Source organism: Ornithorhynchus anatinus, chromosome X1 (genome assembly GCF_004115215.2).
Source record: "Ornithorhynchus anatinus isolate Pmale09 chromosome X1, mOrnAna1.pri.v4, whole genome shotgun sequence".
Lineage (NCBI taxonomy): Eukaryota > Metazoa > Chordata > Mammalia > Monotremata > Ornithorhynchidae > Ornithorhynchus > Ornithorhynchus anatinus.
In genome coordinates, this window is record NC_041749.1 from 101,735,298 (window position 1) to 101,759,187 (window position 23,890).

Below are 23,890 nucleotides of genomic sequence, written 5' to 3' on the forward strand. Positions count from 1 at the left end.
TGGTAGTTAAAACTGAGGAAGTTAATAAGTTCTGCAAGGGAGTGGGTGTAAATGGAAAATAGAAAGGGACCCAGAATTGAGCCTTGATGGACTCCCACAGTTGGAGGGAGGCAGAGAAGGTACCTAGAAAAGAGCCTGGGGAGCAGCCAGAGAGATAGGAGGAGATCAGGAGAGGACAGTGTCAGTGAAGCCATGGTTAGATAATATTTTCAGGAGAAGGGGGTGGTCGACAGGGTGGAAGGTAGCCGAGAGGTTGAGGATTTGGAAGGAGTAGAAGCCATTGTATTTTGCAAAAAGGAGGTCTTTGGTGTCCTTAGAGAAGTGAGAGAGCTGAACAATCCTAGGCCTTCTTGTGGGGCTCATTTCATAGTAGCTCTGCAGTAAATTTGTAGCAGAGCTGCCAACCGTCCATAAATTCATATAGTTGTGAAAGCTGTTGTAGCTGCTGCCAAATGAGCAGCTAGGGTTGAGAATCATCTGTAAAGTCACATACAGTCCAGAGAAATGAGTTAAAAATTGGTTGTCTTTAAAGCTTGCAATATCCATAAATACTTTGGAGGTATTAAAGTAACTGGAAAACAGAAAGGGGCCTAGAATTGTGCCTTGTTGGACTCCCACAGTTCGAGGGATGCAGAGCAGATAGCTGTGAAAGAGGCTGAGGAGCAACCATTCATTCAGTCAGTCAGTCATGTTTACCAAGTGCTTACTGTGTGCAGAGCACTGTACTAAGCACTTGGAAAGTACAATTCAGCAATAAAGAGAGATGATCCCTGCCCACACCGGGCTTACAATCTAGAAGTGGGGAGACAGACAACAAAACAAATGAACAAGCATCAATATAAATAAATAGAATTATAGATATATTCACATCAAAGTAAGTGAACAGTCATCAATATAAATAAATAGAATCATAGATATATACAAATATACATAAGTGCTGTGGGGCAGGAAGAGGGGGGTAGATCAAAGGGAGCAAGTCGAGGCAATGTGGAGGGGAGGGGGACCTGAGGAAAAGGGGGTCTTAGTCTGGAAAGGTCTCTTGGAGGAAATGAGCCTTCAGTAGGTCTTTGAAGGGGGGAAGTGTGATTGTTTGGTAGATTTGAGGAGAAAAGGCATTCCAGGCCAGAGATAGGACATGGGCCAGGGGTCGACGGCGGGATAGGCAACAAAGAGGCACAACGAGAAGGTTAGCACCAGAGGAGTGGAGTGTGCGGGGTGGGATGTAGAAGGAGAGAAGGAGGAGCGGTAAGAAGGGGCAAGGTGATGGAGAGCTTTGAAGCCAATAGTAAGGAATTTTTGTTTGATACAGAGTTTGATAGGCAACCAATGGGGACTTTTGAGGAGAGGGGTGAAATGCCCAGAACGTTTCTGTAGAAAGATAATGCGGGCAGCAGAGTGAAGTATGGATTTGTATGAAGTATGACCAGTGAGATAGGAGGAGAACCAGGAGAGGACAGTGCCAGTGATGTCAAACCACCCACTTCTGAAAATATTATCAAACCTTGGCTTCATTGACACTGTTCTCTTCTGGTTCTCCTCCTATCTTACTGCTGCTCTACAGTCGTTTTCACAGGTACCTTCTCCCTCCGACTGTGGGAGTCCCCACAAGGCTCAATTCTGAGTCCCTCTCTATTCTCTATTTACTTGTGTGCCCTGCTTTGGCATTTTTGGCAGTGAATCCATGAATCTGTGGATGGTTGGCAACCCTCCTTCCCCCTCCCACTCAGTGCTCCTCTCTCCATGATTGGGAGATTCAAGAGATGGGGGAAGTGGGGAGGAAGTGGCACCGTTAATCTTACAGGAAGACAATAATTGAAAACACCCCAAAGGTCTTGATTCATGAATCTTGTTTGATTGCCTCTAAATGGAGTATGTTTATTTTCAAAATTCTTAGCTTGTATGTTGACTTTTCAATAACTTTCATAACAATGACTGTGATTGGAGTCAGCTGACTAAATACTGGGAAGAAAGATTCACATTTTGGTAGGTACCTCAATGCCTTCCGATCACCTATCTTTTAGGTTCTTGGAGTAGCAATTTACTAATCAATATCCTGGAAAGATGTACTCACCTTCTAAAGAGCGTAATGCACTATCTAGAAGTCACTGTCCAGTGGTAGAATTTGGCTGATTTAATTTTCCTTAATATAGCTTTTTTTACACCCTAAAGGGTTTTAGCGTATTTTTATGCTGTTTATCTACTGCTATTTTAAAAATACTGACTCACTTCATTTTTGGTTTTTTTACTTTACTTTTTTATTTTCTGAGTCAATGGTCTGTAGGCTAGCTTTTCATAGGTAAGTAAATGCATATTTGCCAATCTATATTACTGAGGGCTAACTCGTCATTCTGATTCATTCCTATTTCCTGGAAATGTAAAATGAAAGTACATGCAAATAAGTTGACAATAATTTGGATAAAGCATGTGATAATCTCCAATATTGAACATAAGCAAAAATCATTTAGGAAATAAAAGTCATTGAATTGTTTAAAAGCTAACAAAAAGAGTAGATTTGGGGTAATTTTTTTTCTTAGGTAAGCAGAAACAAACAAAATCTGAAACTTAGTTTTCCCACTATTATCCAATAGAGTTGGTTTGCACTGAAGATGGGCAGGCTCCCTGCTATGTGGACTTCAAGGGTTCTTATTTCTTTGTTGAAGTTGTAAAAGCAAATCAATTTTCTCTCGCTTTTGTATCCTTAGGCAGTTTTGTATAATGTCCTGTGAATAAAAAATGTGGAACATTGCCTGGATTAAGAACAACACTTTTGTTACCCTTCAATGTAGGAACTATTAAGCAATGTTCATTAAACCCAGATTCATTCCCACTTGCCAAAATGAATTTTCCTCACTGACTTTTCCTGTAATCTCATAACTACTGCTAGATAGAAATGTTCACACTTTAAATCATGTCTCATCAAAGTCCTGAATTCTTCTTTCACCATTTGTGGCCCTCAAATTAGAAGGATTTGGTTTAAGAGGAAGATTTTGGGTTGTCTGATCATTCATTAATTATGCTCTTATGCTTTGAGCATGACAAGTAGAGATCTAGCTTATATGGACTGGAAAGGCCCTGAAAATTTCAACTGATCCATTCCCCAGTCTTCAGGCAAGTGAATGCTTCCATCATTCCTTGTAGACTGTGAGCCCATTGTGGGCAGGGATTGTCTCTCGTTGTTGGTGAATTATACTTTCCAAGCGCTTAGTACAGTGCTCTGCACGAAGGTTCTTGGTTTTCTCTGGTCAGCCTCCTCCAATACGGAACCTTTTACATTGATTACAGTAGTAAGATTTTTATCTAAGTATTAAAAAAATTCTCACCACACATGAGTATTATGAGCTTGGATATTTTTGAGTGAGAAGCAGCGTGGCGCAGTGGAAAGAGCACGGGCTTTGGAGTCAGGGCTCATGAGTTCGAATCCCAGCTCTGCCACTTGTCAGCTGTGTGACTGTGGGCAAGTCACTACTTCTCTGTGCCTCAGTTCCCTCATCTGTAAAATGGGGATTAAGACTGTGAGCCCCACGTGGGACAACCTGATTCCCCTGTGTCTACCCCAGCGCTTAGAACACTGCTCGGCACGTAGTAAGCGCTTAACAAATACCAACATTATTATTATTATTATTATTTCAGCCATAGTGCAGAAAAAATGACTAACACAAAGTCACTTAAAGGCTGGGCTCCCTTACTTGGAGACCTCCAGCTTACCTCACTTTCTCTATGCCAGTCTTCCCCTGGTCTACTGTCTCCCAATAAGAAAAATAAAATCAACAAAACATGGGAAAGTGCTATTTTTGCTATTTAAAAAAATTCACCCCCAACCTCATAGATCTAAAAATCTGACAGAAATGAACAGAAAAAGCAAAATTGTCTGCTATATTTAGATTATAGACTACATGATTGCTGGGATTGTTTCTTCCTTTAATTCCATTTCTAAATAGCTCCTTGGCTATTCACATGGGAATATAATGAATTAAATTTAGGTTCTAAAGGCAAGATATTCTCTTGCACTATTATGGCTTTATAGTTGTCATTATTAGTAGCATATATAAATCTGTTGCACTCTGCAAAGCACTGTACTAAGAAGCAGTGTGGCTCAGTGGAAATAACCCGGGCTTGGGAGTCAGAGGTCGTGGGTTCTAATCCCGGCTCCGCCACTTGTCAGCTCTGTGACTTTGGGCAAGTCACTTCACTTCTCTGTGCCTCAGTTACCTCATCTGTAAAATGGGGATTAAGACTGTGAGCCCCACCTGGGACAACCTGATTACCTTGTATCTACCCCAGCACTTAGAAGAGTACTTGGCACATAGTAAGCGCTTAACAAATGCCACCATTATTATTATTTTTATAGTTACACAAAACTCAATTAGGATATGGTTTCTGGCTCATAATTCATTCATTCAATAGTATTTATTGAGCGCTTACTATGTGCAGAGCACTGTACTAAGCGCTTGGGATGAACAAGTCGGCAACAGATAGAGACAGCCCCTGCCGTTTGACGGGCTTACAGTCTAATCGGGGGAGACGGACAGACAGGAACAATGGCAATAAATAGAGTCAAGGGGAAGAACATCTCGTAAAACAATGGCAACTAAATAGAATCAAGGCGATGTACAATTCATTAACAAAATAAATAGGGTAATGGAAATATATACAGTTGAGCGGACGAGTACAGTGCTGTGGGGATGGGAAGGGAGAGGTGGAGGAGCAGAGGGAAAGGGGGAAAAAGAGGGTTTAGCTGCGGAGAGGTAAAGGGGGGGTGGCAGAGGGAGTAGAGGGAGAAGAGGAGCTCAGTCTGGGAAGGCCTCTTGGAGGAGGTGAGTTTTAAGTAGGGTTTTGAAGAGGGGAAGAGAATCAGTTTGGCGGAGGTGAGGAGGGAGGGCATTCCAGGACGCGGGAGGACGTGGCCCAGGCGTCGATGGCGGGATAGGCGAGACCGAGGGACGGTGAGGAGGTGGGCGGCAGAGGAGCGGAGCGTGCGGGGTGGGAGGTAGAAAGAGAGAAGGGAGGAGAGGTAGGAAGGGGCAAGGTGATGTAGAGATCACAGTATAATTGAGGGACAGCAGAGACATATACAAATAAGAACTTAATCCAATCCCCAAAATAAATTAAAATTCAACAACCGCAAACTGTCAATGGCCAAATATGAAAGTTATAGATGACTTGGAGGGGGCATACAAGCAGGCAGCCATAGGGTTCTCAGTTAGAAACTGCCATCACCTTCCCAATTTTTGAACTGTTGTGAAACTCCTAATGGTTATGGAGCATGTCTACCTACTCTATGGTATGATACTCTCCCAAGCACTTAGTACAATGCTCTGCTCACAGTAAGCGCTCAATAAATACCATTGATTGATTGATGGAAGGTACCCAGCCTCCTTCCGCTCCCCATTCCTCCTGGGGTCAGTGCAGCCCTTGTTCCACACTAGCCATCTCTAGACGTACTGTGTTTCTTGGAGAGGGACTCATCACCCACACCTTAAACTCCCATGGGGACACGTTCCCTGAGTCTTGACAAAACCGTGTTTCCAAGTCAGGGCCAGCTGGTGAAGCTTGGCAATACTTTGCTGAACCCCAGCAAATATCCGTTCATACCTTTAGATTGGACTGGCTATGGGATGTCACGTGCCATGAGATAATGATAATAATAATTATGGCATTTGTTAAGTGCTTACTATGTGCCATTCTCTGTACTCAGCGCTGGGGTAGATACAAGTGAATTGGGTTGGATACAGTCCCTGTCCCAGGTGGGGCTCACAGTCTCAATCCCCATTTTCCAGATGAGGAAACTGAGGCCCAGAGAAGTAAAGTGACTTGCCCAAGGTCATACAGCAGACAGGTGGCAGAGCCAGGATTAGAATCCATGATCTTCTGATTCCCAGGCCCTGCTGTATCCATTACACCATCTGCTTCTCCAATTAGAGCCCAGTTGGCTGCTCCCAACATATGACTTGATGATGTCATATGATGTGCCTTCCTACACTGCACCACCCACACAGCAAAACATAATATACTCAGCTCCTAAGAACTCTTTGGGGCTCACTCTTATTCTGGCCTTGGGCAGCCATTGGCCACTCACTGAACCCTGAGAGGATGAGGTAGGCACCAGGACCAGGTTGACAGGAAGCTGGAATAGGCAGACCTCAGGCTGTGGCGATGGTACTTCAGTGAGCCGAGTCAGAGTGCTTCCATTCCCTTAACCACAACACAACATGACATACCTTCCCAGTTTATCCCTGCCTGGGCCCACCATTTGTCATGCTCTAGGCAGGGGAAAGAGGGACACCAGCCATCCCACGCCAAGAAAACCCAAATCCCAGGAAATGCCACTCGGCCACTGGGACGAGCGATGCTCAAACCTTCCCTCTTCCTCCTCAGGGTAGTTCTCTGAGTCTCTGTCCTCTGAGGGCCATTCCCTGATCCCTCTACCATAATCTTAGCTCCAGCACCGTAGAGGGACAGGGATTGTGTCAGAACTGATTATCTTGTCTCTGCCCCAGTGCTTTGTACAATACTTGCTATATAGTAAGGGCTTAACAAATACCACAGTCATTAATAATAATAATGATCATAATGGTATTTGTTAAGTATTTGCTATGTGCCAAGAGCTCTTCTAAGCGCTGGAATAGATGCAAGGTAATCAGGTTGTCCCACATGTTGCTCACAGTTCTTAATCCCCATTTTATAGATGAGGAACTGAGGCACAGAGAAGTGAAGTGACTTACCCAAGGTCACACACCAGACAAGTGATGGAGTGGGGATTAGAACCCACTTCCTCTGACTCCCAAACCCGTGCTGTTGCCACTAGGCCATGCTGCTTCTCTTATTATCATTATAAATTCATTCAATTGTATTTATTGAGCACTTACTATGTGCAGAGCACTGTACTTGCAGAGTAGTTAGCCCTACACCACTATCATTCCCATCACTCCATCACCCTTTATTCACCATGTGGAGGGACAATCTGGGCTGTTAGAGCTAAAGGCTGTGTCCTCTTGGCCCCAGCTTCTCCCCAGGGCACCACCAGGTCTCATATTCTCTTCCATGGCTAACTCCTGGAGCTGAACCTGAGACTGAGGGTGGGCTCTGGCTCCCCAAACTCTTCACTCCTTTCATCACTCGCTACCAACCCCCACCAGGGTTCCAGTTACATACGTCACCCGCCCTGCACTATTAACCCCGTACCCAACCTCCACCCAGATGCTTAAATTCAAAAGAAATAAGAAACAAATCTGGTGGCAAAGATATTTATCTTGCAGGGGGCAGTGGAAAGAATGCAGAGGGAAGGAGAATAACTGAAATATGAAACAAGTATGGCTACGGAATATGTGTGACATCGGAGGACTCCCTACCCATTTGAGGCAGCCCCATTTATAAGGTCTGGTTTGAATGTCATCTAGTTGATGTCTCAATCAATGGCCATTGTGAATAGGTCAAGACTCATGCTGCCATCCCTCCTGTATACCTTTATGAAGTGACCCATTACCTTTTTTCAAAATAAATGGCAACTACAAGATAACCAGGTGCCCCACATTCAGTGCCCCACTTAGGGTGCAGAGTCTAAATCCCTATTTTACAGATGAGGTAACTGAAGCACAGAGAAGTCAAATTACTTGCCCAAGTTCACCTTGCTTCCCATCTGAAACCAGCTGTGGATGTTGGGACGATGGGAGAATCTAGATCGGGAGATGGGTCTCAGGCCTCTCCCATCATGGCCCAAGATCTTTGATGTCAGATATATCTAGGACTGATTTGAAGCATTGCCCTTTAAATTTTCTTAGTTTTCACAGATTCATTTGACGTTTGCAGAGGCCTTCAAGTAAATGCTATTGAGGTCATCTAATTGGACCACTAAATAAATTGCTAATTCTCTTGTATTGTACTCTCCCAAGCTCTGAGTACAGTGCTCTGTACATACTAAGTGTGCAGCAAATACCATTGATTGATTCATTCATTCATTGACAAAATGAACAAAACAAGAAAATAAACGTGCCCTAGAATATACAAAAAGGTGTGTTCTTGAAAGTAAGCATAGTAGAAAAACCTGGACAGTTTTAGTAATTCCCAGTGATTTTTGCAGCATAAGGTTTTAAGAAAGTAAGAAAGAGGCTTAAAGTAGAGAGCTATATTCCCCAAGGGTTACTAAAATAGATACATTACTTTCATTTATAACAGAAAGCCAAATAAAGAAGTACAATTGACAGAAAAGAAGATATTTTATGTCACTTGAGGTAGGGTAAAAGAAAAAAAAACAAATGAAATAAACATTATAAATCAAAAGGAAGTTGTTTAATATGAATTTATTTGGAAAATAAGAATACAATTTTATTAGCTGACATAAATATAAAATAAAATATTGAATTAGAAGCCACAGGGATGTAGTTTGTACTTCTCCATTTTAAAAAAGAATCAATGAACATTTATGTCAAATGGAAGATTAGGCTTTAAGAGGTAAGTTTACTCTAGGACTCACAAGCCGTCTGTCCACATTTCCATTCAAGCTGGGATCTAATGTTTTTACACCACAAATCTATATATTTATTTCTTCTTTGATGAAAAGGACTTTTTATCACATTGTTTGAAGATGAGTAGCTCTTTTCTTTACCCTTTACTAAGAAATGTGTTTCTTAATAAAGGGAAAAAAGTACTTTATTCATATAATGACTTCAAAAGAGTGTAGGTAGTTATGTTACCTTTCTTTGTATTAGTTCAAATAAGTACAGCTGGACCCAAAGCTGACTTTGCATTCTGGCTCTAATTCATTCATTCATTCATATTTATTGAGCGCTCAGTATGTGCAGAGCACTCTACTAAGCACTTGGAATGTATAATTTGGCAACAGATAGAGACAATCCCTGCCCAATGACGGGCTCACAGTCTAATCGACGGGCTCTAATAATCTGAAGGGTGTAGTTTTGGCATAAAACAGTGTACATTGAAGAGCAAAGTAAAGTTGAATTTTGCTGATTCTTAGAAGTTAAGATTAAATGTTCAGGACCTAAGACATGTCATATTATGTCAGACCAATGGACAGGGAATGTGTCTTGTACCTCTGTTGTATTTTTTCTCACATAAAAAATCCCTTACCTTATGTATGGTGCCTTGTACTTAGTAGCCTCTAAATGAATGTCATCATTACTACTGTATCTGCGACTACTATGACCAATGGTTCATCCAGTCCAGTTTCCTGCTTCTGGCGGAACTGGCAGGATGCTTAGAGGAACAGTGTGATGGTTACTCCATGGGTCATCCACCCCCATGGTTTGGGAATGGCCATCTGACTCCTCTAATTTCAGAAATGTAATGTCATGGCTTTGATCCATTCTATTTGTAGGTAGGAGAAAAAATGCTGATGTTCTTCTGACCAATTATAAAGGTAGTGGCAGGCCATTTGGCATAGAGCAAGGATGCTCTTTAAATGGGACTTTTAGGTTGGAATGCCTGTTGGGAGCCCAAATCTGCTCAGGGAATGTGCCAAATCTGTTCAGGATATCTTTTAATCCATGGAGAAAAGGTGTTCAATTGAGTTGAATTATAGGATTTCTAACACCGACCCGTGAGCATTTTTTCATGAGGCAAAATGAGACTGAGATTTGAGGCTGAGATCTTTGCCCTGCCTGGCCTCCCCCAGGCTGCTAAAGATTCGCCTCACCCAGTTTACTGCTCCCCTTGGACAAGATCCTTGGTTGCACCTCATCCAGATTTCTGATCCCCTAGGATGAAATCCTTGAAATCACCTCACCCACATTCCCTGGGATGAGATCCTTGGATGCACCTAACCCACTGGGCAGCTCTAATTAACCACGAGCTCCTAATGGGTCAGCCACTCACTGACAAGTTCAAAGTGAAACTAAACCACTACTGTATATAGTGGAAAGTTTTATTCTATGCGTAGTCTAATCAAGAGAGGTTAATGCATATACATGCACGCCACACCCACCCGTCCACATCTATTATTCAGCCATCCAACTGTTTTCCCTAAGTTCATGCAGATGGTCCCACATTTGAGGGGTTGGAGGAATCTGGCTGCCAGCTGTCTCTAGTCATAGGTGATTTTCTGGCAGCTGTCCTAGGCATCTCAGTGTACTTCCTAGATAAGATAGGGGCTACCCCTCCCCCCACCCACCCCATGGGCTGTCTTTGCAAGAAAGTTCTGCCAGTCTTTTTCCTGCTCCACAGCAAAGCAATTCAGTACCTCCTCAAACTCCTCTGCAAGACAATCTCATTCCTCCTCAAACTCCTCAGCAATTCAGTTCCTCCTCAAATTCCTCAGAATTCAGTTCTTCCTCAAATTCTTCCTTTGATATTTTTGTTCATGGGGTCAAAGAACTGTCTTTTATGGAATGGCTTCTGCATTACAAGATGGATTCACTCTTGCTCACCATATGCTTATGATTGTTTTTTTCTTCCTGGATCTCCCTTCAGTTTGAAGCTTTGTCTTCCTAGCATTGAAAAATGTGGTGGAGCCATTGTATATATTTCAGACAGGCCAGAGATGCCCAATAGGTAGCCCCTGGCAGTGGTCGCCACATGTGGGGCAACTAACCATCTCAGAGGGACACAAATGTATAGGGTTGGCTTATAATTGTTCATATGATTTAAGTACAATGGAAAGTATGTACAGCCTTGTCTCCACCTCTTTTCATACTCAATGTTCTTGATTCCAATCCCTTATCATACAAAGTTAGGTGAGGGAGAGAAGGCAAGGGCCCGTGGGAACCTTTTCCAGGCTACAGTTTAGAGGATACTGGCTCAGGGAATCTAAAGCAGCCTGCAATCACACCCCTAGCTACAGAAATGTGATAGAATCAGACACTGCTTTTTCCTTGGGGGGTCTCCTTTGTGCTTTCCTCTCTGCTTTTAAATGTTAACATTTTCCTAGCCAATAATGGGAAGGATCACTGAAGTGAGTTGATTCTCCTTTCCTCATTAGGTCAGAAAGCTGCTCCAGGTTGTGGGCAGTTAAGAATCAAAGGGAGGGAAAACCCCAAAACAAGAAATCAGATCAAGCAAGCAGTGACCTGAAAAAAAGAAGTTACTGATTGGAAAACTGAAGGACTGAAATGAAAAAAGGACAGAGAAGAGAGGGGAGAGAAAAAGAAAAAAGAAGAGGTGGTAGGCCAGGAGGGAGGAAACATGAGCATTAGGCAAAAATGAGAGACTTGTAGCTAAGAACTAGAAGTTAAAGAGGAAGAAAAGATACAAAGGCTATAAAATATTTATAGGCAAGCCATGCAAATCAGGTCCTCAGGCCAGAAATCAGAAATAAATTAAAGTGAACTGAAAAAAACCCAAATGCACACACATCGTGAACAAGTACACATTTGAAAAACTTTAAATTTTGATACCTAGAACTTGCACTGTACTTCATTTAAGTGGCTGATTTTCACTGTGGTCAGGGTCATAATTGCTAGCAACACAAATATTTAATGATTAGCAAAAATTATGCAGACTGGTCCATATTTTAACAGGCTAATACATTGTCTTCTGAAATCTCTTCATTTCTGTTGATGACAGGAAACGGGAGAATAGAGGAGGGAGAATAAAATCATTTTAAAAAGGGACAGGGTTTGAGGTTTATAAGTGTTGTTTGACTTACAAGTGTGTCAGATAGTTTAATCACCAACATCATCTCTTGCTTATCAAATAAGAAAAACAATATGGATGCTGCATGGATAATTTTCCTTAACATATAGAGCACTGGGGGGAGTGGCAGAAGATTTGAGAAAAATCACCATCTCCTAAAATCAGTGTGGCCAAGTGGAAAAAGCATGGACCTGGGAGTCAGAGGACCTGGGCTCTACTCCTAGCTCCATCACTTGTCTACTGCGTGATCTTAGGCAAGTCACCTCACTGCTCTGTGCCTCAATTCCCTCATCTGCAAAACAGGAATTCAATACCTGTTTCCCTTCTACTTAGATTGTGAGCCCCAACTTGCTCCCGATTATCCTGCATCTACCAGAGTGCTTAGTACAGTGCTTGACACATAGTAAGTACTTAACAAATACCACATTCATTAATAGAGTTGCCACTGCTGGCAAGAGCCTAAGCAGAGACCTTCTGGACCTGTATTTAAAAATATCATTAGCTACACAGTCCCAGAATTGTAGTCTATTGGATGCAATCTTTATTTCTAGGAAGATACCAGAAATTAGCAGGGAATAATATCAAACACAATATATCGTGTTTTTATATGAGTGTTTGATGCTATCAAGAGATCTAGGCTCTGATGGTTTCTAAACTAGTTTGGAATTTTATGAAGAATTTTATGAGAATTTTATGAAGATCCTAGGGATACTCCAAATGGGGAAGTGGCTTTTTCCCCATCACCAATGGAGTAAAGCCAAGTCATATAATAGGTGTAATTTTCTCAACCTACAGTGCATGAATATGTTTACAGGACACGATACGGATCCTAGAACAAGTTGTTCGATTACACTTCTGATCCTCTAAACAGAAGCAAAGATCCTTTCATTAGTAATACAGGAGTTGCTATATGTTGATGAATCAACTGTAGAAACACACAGCCAATATATGCAAATGATTATGAACTGCTTTACAGACTCAGCACTATTTTCTGAAATAACATTTAGCCTTAGGAAGACCAAGTTGATGTCAGACTGCACCTGCCATTAGTGAAACAGCTGAATGCTATCCCTAAATTATGCTACTTAGGTAGCACTCTATCATAAAATGCCTCTTAAAGAAGTAGAGAAGTGAAAGAAGAAGATATTCATGACCTTTAGAAGACTGTCAGACAATGTTTGGCATCCAGCTCCAGATCAAACTGAAGGTCTCAGAGCAATTATGCTATATGTCTCCACTATGCTATATGTCTCAAGAACTTTTTACAATCCACAAACAGCACAGCTGATTTCTGGGTTGGGGCCAACCACACTATCTATATGCTCATATTTAAGACAACATTTCAAATAACTAGCTTCTGGAATTCAGTATTTTTCAGCACCAAATCAGTGCTTGCCACATCCCAACACTGGGTAGAATGTGTGGAGTATGGGTGACAGCAGGGTTTATAGTTTAAGATAAAATGGGAGGACTATAAACCAAGCTGGAAGTATAAATATTTTCTTTACAGTACAACGCAGTACAGTCTCAAAGGACATGGCATAGCTTTGGACTGCTGATTGATCCCAGGGAACATGTCTATCAACTGTTTTGTATTGCACACTCCCAAACATTTAGTAGAGTGCTTTGCATATAGGAAGGGCTCAGCAAATACCATTGGCTGATTGATTGATTGGTTGATTGATAACTGCAGCAGGTGGACCCATCTGGCATGCAATAATGAAGACTAGCATTACAGGAATGGTGATACTTTTTTAAGAGCAGTGGATTTGGAAAGGTCACTAAATCAATGACAGTGCCAGCCTCTATACAGCAAAGATGATTCTTATGTATGCACCGTATGGAAGGAATTGCTGGTCACATGTTGATTTTTTCAGTCACTTCTAAGCCCATGGATACAAGCTCACCATGCATCCAGTTTGTATCATTTGTGTCAATAGTGTTTATACTAGTCATGGTTCTGAAGCGGCTTTAGAATTCCCTGGATTTTTTGGTGCCTGAATAATTTGACATTGATGGAAATCCCTAAGGCTATGAGGGATGTTGGTAGTTGTATTTACACAATGACTCTGATAGTATCATATTTATTTTATTTGTAAGAGAATGTGCTACAGTGATAAAATGCCTCTATACCCTATATATACAACTAAAAGGCAAGGTATGAATTTACAAATAAGTGATTCTTTTGTCATATACATAAATATTTATTATCAAATAATAATAATAATGTTGGTATTTGTTAAGCGCTTACTATGTGCCAAGCACTGTTCTAAGTGCTGGGGTAGATAATAATCATGATGGTATTTGTTAAGTGCTTACTATGTGCAAAGCCTTGTTCTAAGTGCTGCGGGGATACAAGGTGATCAGGTTGTCCCACGTGGGGCTCACAGTCTTAATCCCCATTTTACATATGAGGTAACTGAGTCCCAGAGAAGTGAAGTGACTTGCCCAAAGTCACACAGCTGACATGTGGCAGAGCTGGGATTAGAACCCATGACCTCTGTCTCCCAAGCCCATGCTCTTTCCAATGAGCCACACTGCTTCTCTAGATACAAGGTAGACAAAGCAACACAGGAAGTAGTTGACATTTCTTCACTTGGGCCCACTGAGTATATAATGAATCAATCAATGGTGTTTATTGAGCACCTACTGTTTGCAAAGAACTGTATTAAGCACTTGGGAGAATACAATACAGAGGAGTTGGTAGACACATTCTTGGACCATAACGAGTTTACAATCTAGAGTAAGAGACAGACATTGATATAAATAAATGAATTATGGATATATACATAAGTGGTGTGGGGCTGAGAGTTGGGTGAATACCAAGTACTTAAAGGGTAAAAATGACCTCCCTGACTCCTGTCTCGCCCCAGTTCAGTCCATACTTCACTCTGCTGCCTGGATCATTTTTCTACATTTTTCTTGAACATCCTCAAGAACCACCAGTGGTTGCCCATCCATGTCTGCATCAAACAGAAACCCCTTCCCATTGGCTTTAAAGCATTTAATCACCTTGCCCCCTCCTACCTTACCTCACTACTCTCCTACAACAACCCAGCCCCACACACTTTGCTTCTCAAATGTCAGCCTTCTCACTCTACCTCGATCTCGTTTCATTGCTGACCTTTTGCCCACATCTTCCCTCTGGTCTGGAACTCCTTCCCTCTTCATATCCAATAGACGATTCCTCTCCCCCACTTCAAAGCCTTATTGAAGATGCATCTCCTCCAAGAGGCCTTCCCTAAGCCTTCCTTTCCTCTTCTCCCAATCCCTTCTGTGTCGCCTTAACTTGCTCCCTTTATTCATCCCCCCTCCCAGCCCCACAAACACTTATGTACATATCTGTAATTTTATTTATTTATATTAATGTCTGTCTCCCCCTCTAGTCTGTAAGCTTGTTATGGTCAGGGAAGGTGTCATATTGTTAAATTTTGTACTCTCCCAAACTCTTAGTGCACTTCTCTGCACACAGTAAGTGCTCAATAAAAACGATTGGCTGACTGACTGAGTTCTCCAAGGGAGTTGGTGTAGATAGAGCTAGAAGGGGAGAAAGAACAGTGCCTTGAGGAAACCCTTACTGTTAGGGAGTGGGAGGCAAAAGTGGAGCCTGCAAAAGAGACTGAGGCAAAGGAGCAGAACCAGGAGAGGCCAGTGTCAATGAAGCCAAGGTTGGATGATGTTTCAAGGAGAAGGGGTGATCCACAGTGCCAAAGGCAGCTGAAAGGTTGAGGAGGATTAGGATGGAGTAGAGGCTGTTGGATATGGCAAGAAGATGCTCACTGTTGACCTTAGAGAATATGCTTTTATGGAGTGAAGGTGGGGGAAACATTGGAGCAGATCAAGGAGAAAATTGGAGGATAGGAAGTGTGGAGGCTGTGAGTGTAGACAACTCGCTCAAGGAGTTTTGAAAGGAATGATAGGTGGGAAAAGGGGTGATATTTCTCATGTTTAATGTTTAGTTATGTTAGTTATGTCTTTATGTTGAATTATTTTAACTTACAATGGAAAGTAACACTACTCTGTAAAAGGCAAAACTTCAATAGTATTACAATATATTCAAAGAGAAGCTGAGGTTATCAGTAACCAGAAATGAATGAGGCCTGTAGGAGACTGCTAAAGAAAAGAGTTTAAATTTTCATAATGGAAAATTGGACACAATTGGGAAATTGCATCCCATTTTGATGCTCTTCTTTTATTTACTAGTCCATTAATATTTTAATTATTTAATTTATAGCAATTTCCTCATATAATCATTTCCCATATCATTTGCAACTCTCTGAAAGAAACTTCCCAGTGGATTGGATAGCCAGAAATTCAGTAGGACTTGTTTCTTAAGAGTTCACTGGGAAATTATACCTCCTCCAAATCACTACCCTTTGATTCATTAAAGTGTTAGCTTTATATATGCTTATGAGTCCTGAAGAGATTTACATTTTCAAGGGCAGTGTAAAATCTGCATGTCATTTTAATAACAAGGTAGGTCAATCAAATTATAATTGGCTACCAATTAGCACTCCTATGAACTGGAAGATTCTTTACCTTCATCTAAATAAGAACTGAAAAGTAAAATATTAATTAATTCCTTTCCATTAAAAATTTGCACAGCTCAGTAGAGGTAAGAGTGGAAGCACTATACTAAAATGCTTGACAGGTACTGAATACTGGCTTGACAAAATCCATGTTTTCAATATACATGGTAACATGAAAATCTTGCTGTCATAAAAAGCATTTTCTTTAAGAGCCCCTCGAGCATCCCCAGGCAGTGTGCAAAAAAAAGAAAAAATCCAGGCCAACATATTTTTAGGTGTTGCTGAAATCAATTAAAGTCAAGGTGGAAAAGCAGTGCACTTTGGAGATCCATTTTTTAAAATGTGCATTTCAATAATAATTGTATATGCAGTACAGAAATACACATTTGAAATTAGTTTAATCTATATGACATTCCTGTGTGAGGTTCATCAATTTTGAAGCCTTATTAATGCAATCTATAATATTATAATATCCAAAGTTTCATCTAAGGTGTAGGAGTTATATTTTTATATTTACACTACAATTATTTGGATTTGAGAATATAGATGTCAAAGAAAATGTGCTGAACTTCCAGTTGCAGGTGAAATATGCTTAACAGATTTAACCAGGCATATAATCGTGATTCCTTCTTTTCCATCATAATAGCCATGTCTACACGGGACAGCATGGATTTGTAAGCATCTTAGTTAATGGAACTAGTAAAGTACTGGCCTCTATAATTTTCTATTGCAGATTTTTGTCTATCCATTTATTGTTGGATAGTGTATTTCCATGAAGGTTGGTATTTGGTATTTTTTAAGCACTTACTATGTGCAGAGCACTGTTCTAAGTGCTGGGGTAGATACAGGGTAATCAGGTTGTTCCACATGAGGGTCACAGTTAAATCCCATTTTACAGATGAGGTAACTGAGGCACAGAGAAGTTAAGTGACTTGCCTACAGTCACACAGCTGACAAGTGGCAGAGCCGGAATTCGAACCCCTGACCTCTGACTCCCAACCCTGGGCTTTTTCCACTGAGCCACGCTGCTTCTATAAGGTTCTGTCTGTCCATGCAAATCTTTGATTGTGCTTAAGGCAGGGATTGACAACATTTTTGTGCCAAAGGGGCAAACAAAATTATGCCACTCTGCCCACAGTGCAAAATGACAATGGCATTACATCATGCTGTGCTGTGAAGTCTCAGTCACTTTATAGCAACAGCCAATGCTGCCAGAACAGCTAACTCTGTCATGTCTCCGTGCCCCTCCTCAGCCCAAGCCGTATTTAAAACTGGAAAAGGGATGGGAAGAGAGACATGACAGACTGGTTCTAAAACTGGAACCCACATTAACACCTACCCCATCCTATGCTACTTTGTTCCCATCTTGAATGGCTGGACTTAGGAAGGGAAGGTGGGACTACAGGTGAAAAGTGGTAGGCTTGTGCTGGAATCAATCTATATTATTTATTTAGTGCTTACTGTGGGCAGAGCACCGTAATGAGCACTTGGGAGAGTACAATACAACATAGTTGATAAGTATGGTCCCTGCCCACAAGAAGTTTACAGTCTAGAGGAGGAGTTTATGGTCTAGAGGGGAATTCAACAGACCTTGTCTTATGGTAAAAATAAAAATAAATAACTCTGGCATTTGTTGAGCACTTATTATGTGCTAAGCACTTTGGTAGATAAGAGATAATCAGTTCCTACATGGGGTTCACAGTCCAAGTAGGAGGGAGAACAGATATTGAATCCCCATTTTGCACATGAGGGAACTAAGGCACAGGGAAGTTAAGTAACTTGCCCAAGGTCACGCAGGAGACAAGTGGGAGAGCCGGAATTAGAACCCAGGTCCTCTGAATTCCAGGCCTTGTGCTATATCCACTAGGTCACTCTGTTTCTCTGCTTCTCTTGTGAGTACAAATAAGGAGTAGAGCTGAGGGCAACATCAGAGGTAGGTGAGTTTGGAAGAGGTGGAAAAGCAAGTGGCTATTGCTTTCCCGTGAAGTGCCCAGCTCCAGATCCCTTTTTAGCCACAGACCAGAGGCGATGGTGAGGGAAGGGGCCATGGTCGGCTGCCCAAAAAGTCATTTTGTTCTCAAAATCTCCATTGGAGTGCTCCCACCACAGAGGTAGGGGGAAAACGTGCCACTGCAGCCTCCAGCAGGCAAACCTTCCCCTTAAAGTCACAATCTCCTCTAGACTGTAAGTTCGTGGAGGCCAGGGAATGTGACTACCAACTCAAACCATAGTCTCCCAAGTACTTAGTACAGTGCACTGCAAGCAAGAAGCACACAATAAATACGATTGATTGATTGAGGCCTTCCCTAATTAAACTCTCATTTCCACTACCTGCCCTCCCCTTGAATTGCCAATATACTTGGATTTGAACCCCTTCAATGGCACTTAGATACATATGCTTACACTGCCTTTTCCCCTATCCATAATTTCTTGTAATGCCTGCCTCCTCATCTCTTTCATGGGCAGAAATCATGTCTACCAACTCTTCCAAGTGCTTAGTACAGTACGCTGCAGACAGTAAGTGATTGATAGAGGGACTGAAACTTGCAGATTCACATTTGGTTCCAACAAGAGCCAGATATAGCTCACAAGCCATAGGTTACTGATCCATGGTTAGGACTTCCCAGATGACGGTTGGTACCTAAACTACATATTCTTAAACTGCAATTAATCCACTAACTGTGTAAGCTCTCTAGGGCAGGAATCATGTCTACCAACTGCAAGTGGTTAATTCAGTGCTTTGCACACAGTAAATGGTCAGTAAAAAACATTGATTGATAATTCTTTAGCCTTATCTTTTGTCCATATAGCCAGGCTGCACTGCACCCCTGATTATCTGCATTTCTGTTCGAGTCTGTGCCTCAAGAGGCTAGTCAACAATGTACAGCAGTTCCTGGATGATGATTTCACATATGCCCTTTTCACCACCTCTCAACCTCAAAATGCTGAGCCCTGATGTGCTTTTCAGAAAGCATGGTGTTAGAGTTAAGATAATTGACTATAGTTTTGTTTTGTTTTTCCAAGCAACTCTTTGGTTCTTAATACAATTTGTAGCTCAAATTCTATGGCTTCAGAATTCTGGCAAAACATTTTTGCAATCTATAGAAAAGCGATTTCAAAAGGTTTGGTAAAGTCTAGCACAGGAACAGCAGTTATTTGATCTTCAGGGCCACTTAATAAGTTTTAGTAAGATGCTGAATGTTGCATACACAGAATATCTGTTTTGCACACTACCTAACAATACAGTGGTTATGGTGTTTATTGTATAAATAACTTCAAATTTGCAGCTATTATACATGGACCTTGATGTTATTCTTATGCTGGAGGTAAGGATTGTGTCTACTACAATCCTTCAGTGCTCAATGAAGTGCTTTGCATACTGTAAGTGATCAATAAATACCATTGATGTATTGATTGATTAAACATAGTGGTGGTGGACCTAGATTCAATCCCCAGACCAAATTTGCCCCTCTTGGGTTATCATTTTTACATAAATAACACTTTACCACTCCTCATAGGCAGGAAATGTGTCTACCAACTCTGTTGTATTGCACTCTTCCAAGTGCTTAGTACAGTGCTCTGCACACAGTAAGCATGTGATAAATACCATTAATCGATTCAACACTTTTATTGTAATGCTATAATTATCATATTTGAAGTAATTCCTGAAACACCAGAGAATAAGATTTATGTTCTGTTTTACTTTAAGAAATTAGTTTTATCAGAGTTTATGGATTCTGAGGTAACTAATACTCTATTGCAGCTTTGGGAATTGTGAACAGTACAATAATTCCCAGATTGTTCACATTGTTCACTACTCCAAGTGATAGATACATTTATTTTTCTAATACTTTAGAAAAATTCTCAAAGACAAGAAATAAAGTTTGGCTAGATCACTGTTCTAAAAGTTAAATGGAAAGAGATGCAAATTAATCATTGAACTTTTCAAAGAGGAAATTTTCACTGTAAAATACATCGTTAGGATTCAATTGACATCTAAGAAAATTATATTTTTTTTTAATTCATCACCTTAAATGTGAATTCACTGTTTACTTGTAGTGCTCATTTGGCTGCAGACCTTCTAGAATCACAAACTTTAAGTAGTATGTTCTCTAATTGTTTCACTGTCTGCTTGTCATTTCTGTGGGCATTAAATTGATGTCACCCTTAGATGGGACTCTAGCAGAGCTGTTATTTGGTGAATTCTCACAATAACTATGTTTGCACGTATTGGCTGGCAGAAGGGCCCAGTCATTTGATTGTTCCATATGTCACAGTGAAGCCCAGCTGCTGTACCATCAGGCAGGCTGAGTATAACTTTATTAAATATCAGAGTAAACATTTCTTAATCATTGTACATATTTTTGGTTTTTCCAAAAATAAAATTAGAGCTTTCCTACGCTTGGATCTTCAATGAATATCCAACATTTGTTCAAGAAGGTAGACGGCTATTTGTTTCTCAAGAGACCGGGCACCTTTATATAGCCAAAGTGGAACCATCTGATGTAGGAAATTACACCTGTGTTGTGACGAGTACTGTAACAAACAGCCAAGTGTTTGGTTCCCCCACTCCTTTGGTGTTACGCACTGATGGTATGTTTCTTTTAGATATCGCAATTGTATATGGTACATTATAAAGACTAGCCCTTGTATCATTCTGATGCATTTTATAATTTTATTATCTCATCCTGAGTGAGGAGTCGGAATGCTTGCTTCTATGTTGTACAACTGACTCTAGACTGAGGCTTTTACCAATAATCCAAATTCTTCCATCATATCAATGACTCCCTCAAATAAAATTTAGTAAATGTGGAAACTACATTAATCCTCTGTAATCCCTATGACTCACTGGACAAATTATTACTTCTGACCACTACTGTATTAGTAACTCAAAATTCAGAAGCACCTACCTCACAGCCAGGAAATAGCATAAATGGAATCTCTGTTTTAAAAAGTTTAACAGGATCAGAAGAGGGAATGGGGTTTGAAGATAAAGGGTAAGACTGAAGTTATAATCTTTATTTTGTGGCATTACAGGTGTTATGGGTGAATATGAACCAAAAATAGAGGTTCAGTTTCCAGAAACACTTCCAGTAGCTAAAGATTCAACTGTCCAGTTGGAATGCTTTGCCCTTGGAAAGTAAGTTTTATGTACTTATTGATTTATACCAAAATATCCACTTTAGGTAGAAAAAAAAGATGTGGTTGCAGTATGCTCTTGTATCCTTACTCAAAGTGACCATATTTTTGACAACGCAAAGTGGAGCAGGAAGCAGGTCTTCTAGGCAAGAGAACCCAGATTAGTGTGGGGGGATGGGAGGGTGGAAAAGGAAGACAGCCCCTCAGAGAGAAATATACAGGAATAGAGTTAGATTTTGAGAACAAAAGAGGACGCTGGATGTGGAATCAGAGAGGTATATACACTTGACTGACTTCTGCTCAGAGAATCACACATATACATTTCACCCCCCAAAACATGAATACTACTTATAAATTCTACTTGGGGCCTGCCTGCAGCAGCAAAGAAAGAGAGAAGCAGCCCAGAAATCCCCCACTCTTCCTCACACTGCTGTCTGCAGCCCATGTCAGCAATTCAATTCTTAAGCTCCTGCTACTTGAGCCTCTGCTATTGATTGATACGGTGGTTACCTGAAAACCTCTGGCACAAGGAACTTTACGTGAAGGGCAGCAGTGCCAGCAATGATGGGGAGGGCAGATGGTGGCTCCAGTCCATAGGATGGCTATCTGTTCATAGTGAAATATTTTTGGTAAATCCTGTAACAAAAAAAGGGCATCAATCCATATTTTTTTCTTAGTCCTGTGCCTCAGATTAGCTGGAGAAGAAGTGATGGGCTGCCATTTTCCAGTAAAATAAAAACAATGAAAGCAAATGGAATTCTTGAAATTCCCAACTTCCAGCAGGAAGACTCAGGCTCATATGAGTGCATCACTGAAAATTCCAGAGGAAAAAATATTGCCAAAGGACGCCTCACCTATTACGGTAAGAAGTTTTCTCATTGAAAAGACTAAAGATGACTACTGTAGTTGATTAGTATGAGGATATAAAGCACTGTTTTAAAATATAAGCAACTTTCGATGGGAAGAGAAAGGGAATGTACATGAGGTGAGTGTTGGCTTGTCATATCTCCTTCCAGCACCATACACTTGCTCCAAGAGGTTAGCATAGCCAGGCAGGGGAACATTTTTAACAGTAATAGTAATAGGAAAGAGAATCTAGGGCAGTGGAGCTGTAACTAAGGGCTAGTTTGCTGGACAGCATAGGATGGTCCAGTGTTGTGATGTTTCTTATCATTTTAAAGGAGATTTTTCCCTGGATTTGACTCTAGTGTTATTATTATTATTATGTTGGTATTCGTTAAGCGCTTACTATGTGCCAAGCAATGTTCTAAGCACTAGGTAGATACAGGGTAATCAGGTTGTCCCACATGGGGCTCACAGTCTTCATCCCCATTTTACATATGTGGTAACTGAGGCACAGAGAAGTTAAGTGACTTGTCTAAGGTCAAACAGCTGACAAGTCACGGAGGCAGGATTAGAACCCACGACCTCTGATTCATTGATATAAGCAATGTGTTGCTGCCTCTCTAGGTAAATAGATCAGTGCAAAGCCGCTCCCAGCCCCACTTCACATATTCAAGGGAACAACTCCTTCAAGAGTGATTGACAGGCCATGCAGATGGATTTCTCCATTGCACCTCATGGCAGGAATGCTGTCCATATTCTTTCCTGGCATTTTATGAGGTCTAAGCAGTCAGTTGCTGCTGCAGGATGTGTTGATTTGACCATTGGTTGGTGAAGAGATGTAAATCATTGGCTGGCTTGTAGCTAACTGAAGTAAAATTGGCTCAGTCCTTGTCTTCACGGCAGTTAGACAAGAACCATTTTGGAAGCTAGAAGGTTTGTGCACCTGGTACAAAACAGTGTAGTATAAAATGCTAAAGAAACATGCTTTCATTGAAAACAAGGAGAACCAGGAGCATTAAAATTTTGTTGTCATCTGAGTTCCACCCAGGGTGCAAAACAGATTGTTTGGAGACACACACAAAAATGAAAGTTGGGTGCTCTGAATCTCTTCCCAACAACTACTACAGGAGAGTTTTCTGTTTGATTCAATTTCAGAAAAACTATTTATAAAATAGAAGTGGAAAGACAAATATTCTTGTTGAATTAAATAGAAATGGATAAAATTGTTCCTTCAAATGCAAGATATAAAGTTGAATACTTCAGTAGACATTACATGCATAATGCAGCATGAATCCGATAAGATTTTTGTCTTACCAATGTTGGAGCTCAAGTACAAGTTCACACTGTGCTGGTTGTGCTTTTATTGAGTGACTTTTATTATTAGTAGTGTTTTGCATTCAATGAATGAAATGTAGAATATTTTTATAATAGAAAAGGAAAACATAATGGATTTAAGAGATTAGGATTATCATATACAATTTAATCCTCATTATCTTTTTCTGAGTAAAATACCATGATTAAAATTAAAATCAGTTGTACCTCATTTTCTGCCTTGAGTGTGCCATGAAGTAAAATGCTACAAAGTAAAATGCTATTCAGATTCTACAAAGTTATTTTTACAGTGCTCTAGATTTTTTTCTCTTTCTATGATCATTCCATATAAATTCATGATTTTCATTGATATCTGCTGCAACTCAGGTAATAAGTTATCCCAGTTTGATTTCACAATTCAAAAGCATGTTTGGAAAAGAAAAATAAAGATAGAATTCAACACCAAAAACAACAAAAACAAG

General features: G+C 40.7%; 1 protein-coding gene across 2 annotated transcripts in view; it reads left to right on the forward strand.

Moving 5' to 3' along the window:
• Positions 1-23,890, forward strand: part of LOC100073526 (contactin-3) — a 278,783-nt gene that overhangs the window by 186,578 nt on the left and 68,315 nt on the right. For both annotated transcript variants that reach the window (XM_029049701.1, XM_029049702.2), the window contains 3 exons: positions 20,502-20,705; positions 21,150-21,252; positions 21,929-22,113. In XM_029049701.1, coding sequence (XP_028905534.1) covers positions 20,502-20,705; positions 21,150-21,252; positions 21,929-22,113 — 492 coding nt within the window. The remainder of the gene's footprint in view (positions 1-20,501; positions 20,706-21,149; positions 21,253-21,928; positions 22,114-23,890) is intronic.